Source organism: Gadus morhua, chromosome 16, assembly GCF_902167405.1.
Source record: "Gadus morhua chromosome 16, gadMor3.0, whole genome shotgun sequence".
Classification (NCBI taxonomy): domain Eukaryota; kingdom Metazoa; phylum Chordata; class Actinopteri; order Gadiformes; family Gadidae; genus Gadus; species Gadus morhua.
Genome location: NC_044063.1, coordinates 32,316,740 through 32,333,515, shown reverse-complemented (window position 1 = coordinate 32,333,515; position 16,776 = coordinate 32,316,740). Strand labels below are relative to the sequence as shown.

Genomic DNA, 16,776 nt, shown 5'->3' with positions numbered 1-16,776 from the left:
GTGACTTTGCCTTAATTGAGGGAGCAACGGGTAATGGTAAGGAAGGAGAACGGTTCTTAAGGTCGATCTGGGATTGAACGTATTCACTGGTGCGTTTAATTTTCATCTTTTCAGATTCAGATTTCCCGTCTTCGACAACAGACTGCATCGCCTCTGCGTCTTCCAACACTTGAGCTGTCACCATGGCTGCGTCAGCTTCTCTATGAAGGGTTAACACTTCCAACTCTGTGTCTATTCTTGTAGTTTCCAATTTATACTCTGTCTATTCTTGTAGCTTCCATTTTATTTTGAGCATCTCTAGTTGCCCTTTCTGCCTCTCTAGCAGCTTTTTCCATTTTTAGCTTAGCCTCCTGGCTAGCATATGAAGCTCTCACCTTTGCAGCTTCTGCTTCAGCCCGGGCGCGGGCTGCGCTTACTGATGATGCTGATGTTTTGATGCTCTTAGCACTGCCGACAGACGGTCTGTTGCTTGCCATGGCGACCACTTCAAAACATCCAATGCTGCCTTTTCACTGTAGTGTTCTCGTGCAGTGTGTTGTAACTCTGACTTAACACCGAGTTAAACCGTAGCCAATGAAGACAGAGTCGTAGTAAGGTTGACCATTTACTGTCACAATTCCTCATTAACAGAAGGTGAAAACTGCAAATAAAAGAATACAAAAATACTGAATGTACATTTGACTAAACAGCATGTTGTACATAGTTGTAAATAATAATATAAACTGTCTAACACTGTATGAAGACATTCTGATGCCAATTGCATTGATTTTAGTTTGTACACAATTGCTAACCAAAACGTTTTTAACAACACATCAAACATTATTTTTAACTAAATCCACTCTAATATATTATCTTAAACATGTCTTGCATTGATTAAACAAATTTACGGCATTGCCTCTTAGATGCTTTCATGTGGATGCTAGCGGATTACTATCAGAAGATGCACATGTCTGCCATTCCTTCTACAGAGGTAAGATTTTTAACAGGAAAGGACGTGACTAAACCGGAAGTGACATAATCGCAAACCTAAAACGGCAAAATAATATGAATTTATACATTGGCTTATTTTAACTGTAAAGTAATTATTCACATCCGTTTTTACATATACATATTTAAGAAATCAATGTAAGAATATTAAATGAGTGCCAGGAGAGACAACACAGGGGGTGTTCACATTTGGTTGTAGGCGTTTCGTTCGGTTCTAGCCCTACTGTTGATTCGGAGAACCGAGCGAAAAGACTACAACCAAACGTAAACAGCCCCCCTTTCCGTTTCCGACCAACAAGCAATGATTCTAGGAGGTATTCTAGTCCACTGAGCTATGAGCCAGAGAACTAACGTTGTGGATTGTACATATTTATAATTCGAAATTCGTCTCAGCCTTTATACCACAGATACTCTAGGCCCTAGGGTCTATTGCATATAATCGTCTGATTACAGTTTAATTATTTTTTCACAATTTAACATCTCTCGTTTTGAAGAATAATCACGCGCCATTCGTTTCAATGGGTATCGGGACGATCTATACTTTCAACATAAAGTGTACATGTTTATAATTTGAAATTCGTCCAAGCCTTTATACCACAGATACTATAGGGTCTATAACATATAACCGCATTTTCTGATTACAGTTTAATGTAACAGTAAGCTGACAAACCGAAACTGCAAATTAACCACACAGAGATAACCATGGCAACTGGTCAAACAAATGTTCTCATTCTGTGTGAACATCCGCCCTGTTGATAAACAAACATTCCCCCTATTGAACGAAGTTAAACCGAGTTAGTGAGCATGCCATTGACGTACACCAGAATGAAGGAGTTCACAGTAACGTTCATCAGGCAGTAATACAGTACGTTTCGAGACCAGTTTGACAAATCTTGTTTGGTTTGTGTCATCAGCTTCCCGTAGTTTTGTTTAAAGAGATCTGAGAATTTCTTTGTTACAGTTATTGCGAGATAAGTAAAGCTGTCCATAGAAAATGTAATAGGGGATCCTTGTGGTCCTGATGTCTGGTGTCCAGATTTAATGGAATTAATTAACTTTTTTGCAGATTTTTGATTTTTGATTTATAGGCTGAGATACCCCCACTGTTTAAGGATTGCAGGAATCCTACATTTTAAGGATTGCAGGAATCGCAGTCTCAGCATGGGAGGAGGTTGTCATCGGCAAAGAGAGATAACCTGTGTTCTATGTTCCCCCTTACTATACTTGGCATGGAATTATTCGATCGTATGATTAAGGCCAAGGGCTCAATGGCCAAAACAAAAATAAGAGGACTCAGGGGACATCCCTGGCAAGTTCCAAGGTGCAAATCAAAAGTTTTGGAGTACCGGTTGTTAGTCAGGACCATATTTGAGGGACTGGAATATAATAGTTTTATTTATGATATGAACGTTTCCCCAGATCCAAATCTTCATAAGGTCTCAAATAGGCAGCCCCATTCAACTCTAACGAATGCCTTCTCTGCATCCATGGAGAGATTGCAGCCATTAAGAGCCAGTCCCTAATGAGCTTTGCACAAACGTGCCATTTTTTTAGAGGTGGGTCAAGGTGGAGGGTGGGGGTGTGGCCACGGTACCATGCACTTGTTTTTACAGTGGATGTATCGCAATGGCTGGGATTCATAATATCATCTGGAGGCGCACACAGCTTTTGGCCGTGTTCTGTACATATACTAGAACAGTCCTGGAGCTCTATATCTAAATAATATATTATATATAGATATCTATATGATATAACATATATTATCACGGCCAAAAGCTGTGTGTGCCTCTGGATGATATTATGAATCTCAAACGACTGCGTAGGGCTCTCAAACGTCTCTGGTTCTTCCACTTACACATCAATCTCAAGTACAGACTGAACCGTGACAGCGAGGAGAAAGGGATTCTCCTGGTGCTTCCATAACAAGACTTGTTGTGCGGGTTATCTCGGCCATGGTTGAGCCGGAATTGGGGGAAAGGAATTTTGGCTTTCACTCCCTGAAGTCCAGATTGAACTGCGACATGGAAGAGAAAGGGATTGTTGGCTGGGATTGGCTCCTCCTTGACTCCTCGTCAGCGGTGGTGCCCCCGCGGCGGTGGTGCCCCCGCGGCGGTGGTGCCCCCGCGGCGGTGGTGCCCAGCGGTGGTGCCCCCGCGGCGGTGGTGCCCAGCGGTGGTGGTGCCCAGCGTCGCTGGTGCCCCACGGCGGTGGTGCCCGGCAGCAGGGAGACAATCCCGGGCAACAATCCCGGGCAACAATCCCTTTCTCCTCCATGTCGCAGTTCAATCTGGACTTCAATCAGGGAGTCAAAGCCAAAGTTCCTCTCCCCCAATTCCTTCTCAACCATTGCTGAGATAACCCCCACTACGAGTCTCGTTGTGGAAGTAGGCTACAAAGAGACGTCAGAGAACCCAACGCAGTCTACTCTTTTCACCAAATGGGAGCTTTACATAAGCTTGCGTTATTGTGTTGCGTGTTTTGCACCATAACACCAACAGCAAAACGGTTATCCAAATATCAAAGAAGTGTACAACACTTGCGTTACAGAGTGTGTGTTTTCACACACACACAAATGTGTCGCTCGCACGGTCGTAGCTCATTTTCTCATTGGCGGGCCAAATTCTCTGGGCGGACAAAGCAGAGAAAGGGGAGGCAGTCTGGACCCTTATGACGACATATGAGGCCAAATTCCAAATCAGCCCGTCTGAGCTTTGTTTTTTTAAAAGGCAGAGCAGGATACCTAGTGCTCGTTTTACACCTTACGCGATTTCTAGCCAATGGGGGACCATAGGCAGGCTAGGGGTACTCATATTGTTGTCGGAAAACCTCATGAAGTGACATTTTCATGCTGTGGGACCTTTAACAACCGACCGATGCTAAAAAATGAATATTTTGGTTAATATTTTATTATCATCAAAGAGATTGGCTGGTAGGACCAACGGTTGAATCTTTATTCTTCTTTGCCAATAATGTTTGTCTAGCTCTAGCGCCTTTAGGTTGACTGGCCAAAATGTTTCATGTTCATAACAATAACTTCTGTTTCTTATCAGTACGTTTTCTATGTAATATGAGGCAACAAGATCATAGTCTGCTTTAATTCTCAGTGGCTTCTTATATAAGTCAGGAGAAGGATATTGTGCATAGTTCTTATCTAGTTCAGCTATTTGTTTACTTAGTTTAAATTGCTTTGCTTCTGAGTTATTTTTATTTTTAGCTGAATAGGATATTGACCTCTTAAATATGCCTTAAGTATCTCCCAAACATGTGAAAGAGAAAAATCAGTGGTCCTATTCATCTCCAGGAACAAGGGGATTTGCTCTGACAAACTTGCAGTTTTGTGGGGCGTGGTCAGATATAACTATAGTTTGATATTCACATGATTGAATGTAGGGAGTCAATTTATTGTCAGTAAAAAATTCTGCTTTAAGTGTGAATGAATATACCCTGCTATTTGGATGTAAGAAACGGCATATATCAGAAATGCCAAATTCCGAGATAAATTATTGTATGTAAGAAGCTGATTTGGACACAACGTTACCCAGGCTTGCCAATGACCAATCCAACATAGGGTTCAAACACAGGTTAAGATCTCCTCCCATGATGAGCAAGTGTGAATTTAGGTCTGGAATTGAGCTCAGGAGGCAATTGGATGTCGTCAAAAGTAGTAACGAGTAATCTAATTGATTACCCTTCCCATCATTATAAGACTGTTACTTTTATTTCCAAAAAATGTGGCGTGTTACTATAATTGAAACAGTTTTTTTCATTAGACCATCTAGATCTCTCTCTTTACTGTTTTTCCTTGGTTCAATCGCAGACAATCACATTAATTATAACGATTGGCAGAGGTAGAGTTGGGCGGGTGTTGTAAAGAAATATTCTAAAGCACGACGAGTCGGACACACAACGACATGAGTCAACGAGAAACAGGAATGGGAAGCCCAAATGATCCAAAAGTGAATAATTGAACATGCACATGTATTTTAAAGGAGAAATCATTTCGAAAATCTGCCCCATATGACATAACTAGTGGACGTGTCCACCTAGATCTGTGCTGGATAGATGAGCAACGTTTACTTCAGTCCACTGGGTAGGCTGGTAGACTGATCTATCCAGCACAGATCTAGGTGGACACGCCCACTATTGATGTCATATGGAGCAGATTTTCGAAACGGCTTGTAAGGCTAATCAAACTCACACCTGGTGGTATAATATGTCTCCTTTAAATTCCCTTAAAGGTCGGTGGAGGTGGGGTCCAAATTCGAGAATTTAAAAATGTTTGAGAATTTAAAAATGTAATTAAAAATATCCTAGCAGTGCTTACCTGTCCACTGTATGCAAAGTCATCTGCGGTGCGAGACAGGTCTAGTCTCAGGGCCAGACCAAAGTCACAGATCACACACTCCTCCCGGCTCTTCAGCACGATGTTACTGCTCTTCAGGTCACGGTGGGCCACAGGAACCTGAACAGAGAACATAGGATGTTCACCTCACCTGAACATAGAACGTACATGTTCACCCCACCTGAACATCACCTAACATGACGTAGAACAAATAATGTTCACCTAACCTAACCTAACATTGAACATACATGTTCACCTAACCCCGGGGTCGGCCACCCACGGCCCGCATGTGGCCCTTTGGCCCAAAATAATAATCATAATATTTATATTTTTTAGTGCTGTCAAGCGATTCAAATATTTAATGTCATATTTAACTCGCGATTAATCGCACATTTTTTTCTATTCTAATTATCCCTTGAACTTTCGAACAAAACTCTTGCTCAACAAAGATGGGAAATACTACAACATTTATTATTTAAACCAGTTTGAGTATTCCTAGCGTGCGTAGGCCTATACACATTACCAGGCATCCAATAACGCCTACACACACGATTTTGTCTAGAGGGGAGTAACTGAGCGGCCCCTCCCAAAATGATACAGCCCAGGTGGGCCTTGATCTGCGATTGGTCAGAAAGACGCAGGCTCGAACAGAGTGACACACAAACACACACACACTTTTAAAGGTTGGGTATTAAATTCTCCTTTTTGGCAATTTTGCAAAATTACTTGAAATCCTTATCATAACCCACTTAGAGCCACTGAGTTAGAAGTACTGACATGGAAATTAAACAAGTCAATCATCTGTGGAACGGGCAAGGCTCGAAAAACTCCAACCAATGATTTCCAGAACCACCGGGTGGCATTGGACAGTAAGTACGTCAATCAAACGGTCGTACTGCCCTCCCCCTCCCCCCGCGCGTGACCCCTTCGTGCACGTACTCAAAGCTCGTGACCCAGAGCAAGCATCTGTTTGTTGTTATCCTGCGGTAGCTACTGGAGCTAGCTAACTAGCTAATCCACATTTGGACTAGCACTAGAATACAACCCTAAACTCCAACCTAGTTAGCCTGGCTCGCTCTCGCGCATCTGTGTTCGCCCTCGTGCATGATTGCGTGTCCATGTACTTGGAATGGGTGGTCAGAATCAGCGTTGTAGGCAACACAGTCTCACTCCGAGAACGTCAAATACCGACTGTTGGCAAAGGCACTTTAGCGTCGGTGACTGACGGGAAAGGTATCCTTTGCCGTCGGTCGGTGACGGGAAAGGTACCCTTCGGCGTCTTCTGCCGACGGCATGGGGGGTGCCTCACTACGGCCAGATGGCCTAGTGTGAGTGCAGGCCAGAGAACAATGGGGCCATTTGAGCACGGTTAGGTGTGAAAACGGCCAACGGCCCACGGCCAGATGGCCTAGTGTGAGTGCACCCTAATACCACCTTTAACATGTAGCTAAGTGACATTCAAAATAAAGGTATATTACGAGGGACAAATAGTATTATCATTATTATTATTTTTTTAATACTTTATTTAAACATGCCAATTACAAAATATAAATACCATTTCAGGTTAAACATCTTTACAAAGGGTCTTGCTCGTTGCCCGAGACAATGGCAGCCAGTCTGTCTCTTGTAACATTACCAGGGGTCTGGTTATTTGCTAGGGGGCACGGGGAGGCCATGATGACGTCACAGGGTAGGGTTGTCCCATTTGGTAGGGGATCGGTTAGGGGTAGCAATGAGCATGAGCTATGAGGGTAAGGGTTAGGGTTAGGGTTGAGATGTAGGGTTGAGACAGTGAGCAAAGAAACGGGATTGGGCCATAATCTCCCCACCTAGTCCTGGGTCTTCCCCGAGGTCTCCTCCCCACTGGACGTGCCTGAAACACCTCCCAAGGAAGGCGCCCAGTGGGCATCCTTACCAGATGCCCGAACCACCTCAGCTGACTCCTTTCTAAGTAAAGGAGCAGCGGCTCTAATCCGAGTTCCTCACGGATGGCTGAGCTTATCACCCTATCCCCAAGGGGACTGACTGGGGATAAGATAGTTTAATTCACTTGAGGTGGTTAACAGTCTGGTTATCGTTTTAAACTGGTTATTCTCTTGCCAGAAGGACTAGGCTACTTTATTTTGAGATGCTCCTGGAATCCCCATGTTTCTTTCCAAATAACTAACTACCATTAGTGACTGGAATAATTTCCTCACTTCTAGACTGAATTTAATTGATGCATTCCATAGTTACCAGTAAATATACCAATAAATATTTAAAAATATATTATTATTATAACACAGAATGAAACGAGAGAGATAAAGAGAGAGAAGGAGGAAGAGAGAGAAAGAAAGGCTTTAGAAGGGGTGTGTTCAGACAGTACAGTGCACCCTCTAGTTATATATCTGTCAATATTTCCTCAAAAACTGAAACATCTTTCGTGCTCCACAGAACAAAATATATAATAAACCCATGCATCTTGAATCAGAGAGCTTGTAAGAATTTTTCTTGCTCCACAGAATGAAACGAGAAAAGAGAGAGTGAGAGAGACAGAGAGAGAGAGAAAGAGAGAGAGAGCTTCAGAAGGGGTGTGCAAATAGTACAGTGCACCCTATAGTTATGTATATGTCAAAAACACAATTGCAACAAAGGGTCAATGCTTTGTATTATGGATAATTAATTTTTGCAGCAGATGCATCCTCCATTATGTATCATGATCATGCTAACAAAAATGTATCTATTGAATCGTGTCCCATAGCAAGATGGTCCGACTTTATTCGTACTGCACAGAACGAAATGTAAACCATTTGCATTTTGGATGGGAGTGTTTCTCAGAATATACACAAGTATATTAATTGTATATATATATATATTTATTATATATGGAGAGTCCCTCTTAAGCCCATCAGATACTTAGCTCCGCAGTGCATCGTGTCTCTCTCCAGGGCTCTCTCTCTCTCCTTTCCACTGTGTTTCGAGAATTGATACCGATCTAACGAGAAAGGATGTAATGATAACGCCAAGAAAATAAAGGCTCCATGGTTCTAATAATTTAAATAGAATAAACTTATAAAGGGTGTAACGAGATAACTCAACAATCTAGTTGTGGGCCAGCAGAGGCTGAATTTTCAACGAATTCGGCCTATAACATTATACATGCATCTAGTCTTACTCTATATACATGTCAAATGTGTGATATGCTGTATGTTTAGCCTGTTTTTATGTTCTAAATATTTTTATATTGTCTGGTTATACCTGAACCACACTTCCACATAGGTGGAGGTGGATTTTCAATGGTCAGATACAGAGCTTGTTATAACGGTAATTTACTATATTGGTTTACTCATAATATTATTCTAACTAAATAATTTTAGATTTATGTATATACAATATCTTTTTTATTATTTCAATATTAAACCAATGCATTTCAATCTGGAGATTTTTTTCACATCAGAAGAGGGGGCGGGCTGCGCATTGCACACTCTAGTTATTAATTTGTCAAAACAACAATCCGATTTATCTGATTTTTGCATCAGACCCACTTAAAAACTGAAACTAACCACGTCCATTAAACCCAGTCTCACACCAGAATGTAGTATTACTACGTTGGTCCATATAGGAAAATGCATTACAATAACGCTTCTAAACATGTGACATGCTCTATTCTTTAGAGCACCTAACCTAACATCACATATATAACACCTAAGATAACATATATAACACCTAACCTAACATTACATATATAATACCTAACCTAACATCTATAACACATCACACCTAACCTCACTGTAACATATATAACACCTCACACCTAACCAAACATGACACCTAACCTAACATCACATAAATAACATCTAACCTAACATAACATTTATAACATCTAACCTAACATAACATCTATGAGTACTTTATTCCGGACTCAAAGTTCCATTTAAAAGACAGTACAAATACATGACAATACTAATACAAGGTCAACACAGATTAAAATACATACAAGCATCGATCCAATGTTTCCACAACCCAGAGGAGTACCTTGTATCACTCTGTTTAGTGTCAGTGAGTGCAATTATTAGTTTGCTTTTTGACTCCAGAAGTCGACACATACATTTGTACATAAAGTTCCTCAACACAGCATGAAAGGTGGGGACATTACTAGTCACACACAAAGAGCACTATATGGGGACCTGATGACCAAATCAACAGCGTATATGAGGTGGTTGATAAGACTCTCCACCATACATCCAGTCTTACACTCTTTAAGCTTCTTAGAAAGATTATCCATATAGACCAGGGATGGGTAACTTTCATGATAAAGAGGGCCACATTTTTCATCATAACCATCAGAGGGCCACATGACTGCACACTTCAACTAAACGTGAGCTGAGAGAAGCTACACAATTTTGAATTTGGTAGATATGATTTCCTGTATTCTGGTGCATTTTGGGGATGGCCACTACCTAAAAAATCTTCCAGAATCATGACCTGTGTACGGTATGTTAATTGGACCAACATACATTAATTTCATGTTTTCCATGCTCAAACAGCCACATGAATGGTCAGTATTTTTATCAGTGCAAAGGGCTCACATACATCATCATTCAATGATGTCACAAAACTGAAAAACTGTGGCCAAACATTAAGTGCAACAACTCAATGAACTCAAACCCAACAAGGATGATATTCATTGCAGTTGTAGTAGTTGTAGTGGCGACTTAAGTGGATATCTTTAATGACTGATATTGTTTCTAAGCAAACTAAATGCATGGGTTTGCCTTTGAATTCTATGAATTCTTCTCATCTTTCTTGACTGAGTTTTCTGTAACTCGATCAATTATTATTATTATTATTATTTTTTTTTTTAATTATGTGCGGGCCTGAGTGAGTGAGGATGCGGGCCATATGCGGACCGCGGGCCGCCAGTTGCCCATCCCTGTTGTATGGCATGGTTCACTTATATATGTGTAGCTATCTACAGGCAAAAGTACTTTTTTGCCTTTTTTTTACTAAGTGCTGGAGAGAACCAGCTTGCTGTCTTCACAAAACTGAACACAAAAGTGTTGGCCAAACAGGGATTTCTTGTCGGAGATATCAGCATTCATGTCGCCTACAATAAATATAAATGTATATGCATTTTCCTTAATAACATTCATATGGAGTATAAACATTTAAAATAACAAAAGCGTTGCCATTATGTACAACTTTGATGGCAATACCAAAGTCAACCTCAAGCCTAATCACACTGATCAGTGGGTCGTATTTCTTATGCCAAAGTATGGCCACTCCCCCGGGGAATCTGCCCTGCAGTATTCCAGTGCTTAGATCTGTTGTGGACTCCCCTGCCCCATGGAAGTCACAACCAGGTCAACACTGTTGTGGAGTCACTCCAAAGGATAGTTCGGGCCAATGAAGGTAAGTTCAGACCTCAAGGTGGTGGCTAACTGCGCCCTTAATAAGGCAGCACTCAATTCGAGTCGGGGCATTGACAACTGTCTCGTCGGTGACACTCTGGAGCGGGCCATGATAAAGTCAACATGAATGTGATTTTGGTTGTCGGCGCACGTCGTCCTGGCGTGCGGGTCCTCTCGTGGCCGCTGGGGAAGTCTGTTATATCCAGGAGTCTGCTTGGCCGTATCGGGTCCTGGAGTTACTCTCCTCCGCTCGGTCTCCTGGTTCCCCTCTCTGGGAAAACAAACAGCCTTTTAAAGGGTACCTCACCCTCCGTCGCAGGTGTACTCCATTTCGCTGATTGGAGTTACGCAATGGATGCTCTTTGGCTCCGGCTGTTCGATATCGGCGGTATACGCCCTCCACCACCTCTCCCTCAGGCCGATTGGCCTCAGGGTTTTGGGCCGGGTTGCCACACTTGCCAAGCACTTGGCGTGATCTCTGCCCGGTCTGTGGTCCACCTGGAATCTGAAGTCCTGGAGGGCCAGGAACCACCTCGTTACCCGTGCGTTGGAGTCCTTCGTGCTGGCCATCCATTTGAGTGGCGCATGGTCGGTGACGAGCGTTAACTCCGGGCCCAGAAGATGGTACCTCAGCTTGTCCAGTGCCCACTTGATGGCCAGGGCCTCTTTCTCCGCAGTCGAGTAGTTCTTCTCGTTGGGGAGGAGCTTTCTGCTGACGTACATCACTGGGTGTTCTTCTCTCCCCTGGACCTGGGAGAGTACCGCTCCCAACCCCACTCCCGATGCGTCGGTGTGGACTAACAGGGGCAGAGGGAAGTCAGGGGTTATTAGGACTGGCTCCGAGCAGAGGGCTCGTCTGAGGTCACCGAAGACTCTCCCGGCCGACCAAGAAACGACTTCACCTGTTTTTTCGAGGTGGGGCGGGGCCAGTCACTGATGGCGGAGACCTTGCTCTCTTGGGGTCGGACGTTCCCCCATCCGACTTGGTACCCCAGGTATGATGTCTCCTCCAGTCCCAGGCGGCACTTGGCGGGGTTGGCGGCCCTCCTCAGCTCTCCAAGGACCGCCCGCAATTGTCGGAGGTGGACATCCCAGCTGGCGCTGTGGATGAAATATGTCATCGATGTAGGCTGCTGCGTACGCCTGCTGCGGCCGAAGGAGCTGGTCCATCATCCTCTGGAATGTGGCGGGCGCGTCGTGGACACCAAACGGGAGGACCGTGTATTGGTATTATCACCCCGGGGTGGCAAACGCCGTTTTCTCCCGAGCGGTTCGGTTGAGCGGCACCTGCCAGTACCCCTTGGTGAGGTCGAGGGTGTTGAGGTAACGGGCGGGACCGAGTCGCTCTATCAGGTCGTCAACCCTGGCCATGGGATATGCGTCAAAGTCCGAGACCTCATTGAGTCTCCGGAAATCATTACAGAATCTAAACGTTCCGTCGGGTTTGGGGACTAGGACGATGGGGCTGGACCAGGCGCTGCTTGACTCCTCGATGACCCGGAGCTGGAGCATCCTGGCGACTTCCTCCCGGATCGCTTTCCTACGGTACGCGCACCGTGACGCCTGGCGCCGTCTTTATGTCATGCTGGGCCACCGTGGTCCTCCATGGAATCTCTGAGAAGACGTCCTGGTGTTGCAGGACCAAGGGGACGCAACGCACTACTGTGTCGCGTTGGGCGGCCAGGACCAGGGGCAGCGGTGCCGGTGGTTCAGCTCCTGTTCGCCACTGCTTCAGGAGTTCTGACGTGGTAGAGCTGGGTGGGTTTACGCCTCCCGGGTTGCCGTACCCTGTAGTTCACCTCCCCGACCCGGTCGACCACCTCGTAGAGCCCCTGCCACTTGGCTAAGAACTTGCACTCTGCCTTCGGTATGACGCATATTGTCTTGGGTTGTAGACCCGGGCTTGGGATAACTGGGCCTGTCGTCGATGGTTCCTGACGATGGGCCAGACCTGCGCAATGCGGTCCCTCACCTGCTCCACGTGGTCCAGCAGGGTGCGATGGGGGGATGGCCGACTCTCCCACGCCTCCTTGGCGAGGTCGAGGAGTCCCCTTGGTCTTCTCCCGTATAACAGCTCAAAGGGGGAGAAACCCGTGGAGGCTTGGGGCACTTCATGAACTGCGAACAGGACATGGGGCAGGAGCTGGTCCCAGTTTTTCCCGTCGGTGTCCATGGCTTTCTTAAGCATCTGCTTCAGGGTTTTATTAAAGCGCTCCACAAGCCCGTCAGTCTGGGGGTGGCACACCGATGTCCGGAGCTGTTTGACCTGGAGGAGGCTGAGCAGTTCTTTCATTACCCGTGACATGAAGCAAGTCCCCTGGTCTGTGAGCACCTCCCTGGTTATCCCTACCCGACTGAACAGGAGCATCAGCTCCTTAGCGACCGCCTTGGCAGTGGCGGCGCGGAGTGGTAGGGCTTCCGGATACCGGGTAGCATTGTCTACTAGCACTAAGATATACCTATGTCCCCGCCTGGTCTTCGGGAGAGGCCCGACAATGTCTAGGGCTAACCGGTCGAATGGTACCTCGATTATAGGCATGGGGATTAACGGGTTCCGGACCGAGGGTCTCGGGGCCGTACGCTGGCAGTCGGGGCAGGCCTGACAGTATTGGAATACGTCTTTTTTTCACTCCGGGCCAATAGAACCGGTCTAAAATCCGATCTCTGGTCTTGTCCATGCCTATGTGGGCTCCTAATAGATGGGAGTGGGCCATAAACAGCACTTTGCTAACATAGGGTCGAGGTACCACTAGTTGTTCAGCCACCACTCCCCCCCGCTCACCTACCCGATACAGCAGTCGTAGTTAACGTAAGGCCCGCACATAATTAACTCCCCTTGTGCTGAAGTGAGGGTGTGGCAGGCAACTCACCGATTCCCTCGCTTGACCGTCGTGGGCGAGGACGTGACTCCAGGCGTGCTTCAAGGCATCATCCTGCAGCTGGGAACTGGCAAACTGTCAGGGTCGAGTCGTTCCTCCCCCCCCGTCGGAAGAAAATCCGAAAATTCATCGAGAGGCGAGCTATCGGCCTCTCCTGGTGGGTCGGTCTGGTCGGCGGTGGGGTGTCAGTTGGGGGCTCTGTGGTTCCCACTCGGGGGGTTCTTCCCTTTGAGTGGCCTGGGGTGCCTGGAGGGGTGGGGCCATCCTCCTCGGGGCCGACGTCCTCTGTGGACGATTCTGCCGGGGCTGAGTGGGCCACCCTAGCCCCATAGGCGGGTCTGCTGGTTCGACTGTGTCGTCGTGGCGGGCCCCGCAGTGGTCGGTGACCCAGTTCGGGGTACCATAGTCTGGAGAATAAGGGGCAGTCTCTCCCAATTAATAGGGGTACGGGGAGGTTGGGTACAATCCCGGCCCGTGCCGTGTACTTCCCACGGGGGGTCCACACTACCACGTGGCAGGTTTCGTACGTGCGTGTGTCCCCGTGCACACAGGTGACCTTTATGTGTTCCCCTCGCCATCCCCCAGCTAGGTCCGGGCGTAGGAGGGTCACGACACTGCCGGTGTCCAGGAGGGCCTGTGTGTCCTGATTCCCCACCCACACTGGGAGGGTTGGGACCCCGGGCTTCTGGTGCGCCCAACATGTGGTCAGGAGACCCGCTCCTGCCCGTCCCTGGTCAGCAAATGCCGACGGCATGGATACATCCCGGCTCCCGGGACACTGTCTGGCTAGGCGTCCGGTCCGCCCGAAGCTGAAACACCGTCGGTCCTCTCAGGATTCCTGGGAGAGGGTCGGCGGTCCCGGTGGGGTTGTTCGGGGTGCGGGGTTCGGTCCTCGGCGGTCCCGGTGGATCTCGGTGGTCCGCGGGGGGTTCCTTACGCTAAGACTCGGTTGTTGAGCCACCTGCCAGTTTTCCAGCTGCCGGACCAGCTCATCTACCGTGTCGGAGTGGTTGGTGGCGAGGGTTCTCCGGGCGTCGGCCGGGAGTTGACGGACAGTGTTGTCTATCAGCACCCGGTCCAGGAGGCGTGAGGCAGTTTAATGAAACAGTAAGCTGACAACATCCTAATTAACACCGCAACTGCAAATGAAACCATGGAGATAACCATGGCAACCGGTCAAACAAATTTTCTTTTTGCGATCATTCTGCTCGCGCATCCGCCGTGTTGATAAACAAATAATCCCCCTATAGCGCGACTGCGGTGCACTTAAAAAAAATAAAAAAGACAAGACAATATGCTGAATCTTTTCACTCATACAAAATTACACTATCGGCTGTTTTTTTGCCAGCACGCCCCCCTAGTAGGGATGAGTCGGTCGCGACCGAATCCAAACGTGAACGACAAGAACTAGTTCCCCAAAACAAGAAGAACTGGTTCTTTGATTCTTTTTTTTTTACCTAAAACAAAAATATGGTCACGTAAATAAAATATACAAACGAACAGAGCTTCGTCTCCCCGCGACCTTATATCGATTGAGTCTACAACGTTCTCAAAGATTCAGGCAATGAGAGCTAGCAATGGTGTTGCCATGGCACCTGGGTAAACAAATGACAAGGTGGTACCGTCGAATCTGCGCGCTTTCTCTGTCTGATGTATCTTGGGTCAAACCATTCGACGTGGGGCATACTCCAAAAATAGACTTGACCTCCATCTGTTTATTGGATAAACGCATTTCCCAATCCCAGGAGCCTTTGCTCCATTCTACGTCAATTCAAGAACAAACAAAGAAATTAAACTGCAGTTCGTATTTTTTATTTATGACCATGAAAGTTCTGTAATGCCTGAATAATGAAGAATTAAATGTAAAGTAAATATAAAACCATGAATGAAATATAGAGAGTAAGCAAGTGGTATAAATATTGGTGGGACGTTTGGTTGTATTATGTAGTATATCTTGTCGATTGTCACGGGGGGTAGAGCCAAGAAGTCGCTTAAATTATGCTCAGGGACGTCTCGCGGGGAGGGGGCAGACACCTGTGAGATTCCCTGAAAAATTACGTAATCTGACGTAACGAACGAAGCAAAACGAACGTTTCAAATGAACGAATCGTTATAGTGAACTGAATTGAAAGAACTAGTTCCCGGAAAATAATCATTTTGCCCATCCCTACTCCATAGCCTTATTAGGTGCAACTGTGTTTCCCCTAGCTGTTATCTGATTTTTGAACTCCTATCTGTTCCTCTTGAGTGAAATAGACTGCTCTTGATCTATCCAGTTTGTAAAGGTGAGTAAAATGACGCGATAAACGCCCCCTTCACGTGAACGCGCAATGAACCTAAAGCGTAAAACCTGGCTCGACTAATCGAATTTTCAGTGGGCGTCGAAGTACCATTTAACTCTGATCGCGAGCTGCGTCTCTGTCGATCCAGGCTTTCAGAAGAAAGCCTGGGTATGTTCAGCGAGGTTCGTAGTATACCCCACTGATGTCTTTTTTATGATGCTTGTAAATAGAGCTGCTTGGGATGCAAGACAAATTTCAGACTTGCTCTGGCAATAAAGTATTATCGTATCATATCATATCGTCATCATACCCTCCTACAAATTACAGACACCATAGTTCTGTTAGGACTGGAGGAGAAGCCCAACACCTACAAACACTCAACAATATAAAGATACAAGCTCTCTACCATCTCTCTCATACTCTCTTCCCCTTCCCATCTCTCTCTCATACACAACTTTCTATTTATTGCATGACTCATTTTAATTATATATTGGACAATATATAGGACAATTCCACTATTTTGAACATTGAGCCCCCTTTATGGTTTGTCTAGGATGAAATGGAGTGGTTAGCACCAACATTTTGATTAATGGTCCTGTCTCGAGTATTTGGCTAATTTTGAATCGCCCCTGTCTGCTTCACAATAGCTAGCTATGAGCCTTCAAAAACCCCCCTAAACATTCGTTTTCAGAAATGTGAAATGCATCGAGCGGTTAATGGTGTTTGTTGATGTTCCAAAACAAGTATTGTAGCGAAATACAGTTTCTGTCGTGTTTTATTTGGCAATTTGTAAATGAAACGGAAACCAGACCGAAACCAGAAACGGAATGCTTGTAGTCTTTTCGCTCCGTTCTAGCCCTACTGTTGATACGGAGAACCGAGCGAAAAGACTACAA

The 16,776-nt window shown here is 45.8% G+C and overlaps 1 protein-coding gene across 1 annotated transcript in view; it reads right to left on the bottom strand.

The window, feature by feature from the left end:
• LOC115561754 (TGF-beta receptor type-2-like) overlaps positions 1–16,776 on the bottom strand; it is an 86,773-nt gene that overhangs the window by 55,721 nt on the left and 14,276 nt on the right. The window contains 1 exon segment of the mRNA XM_030381971.1: positions 5,312–5,449. Coding sequence (XP_030237831.1) covers positions 5,312–5,449 — 138 coding nt within the window.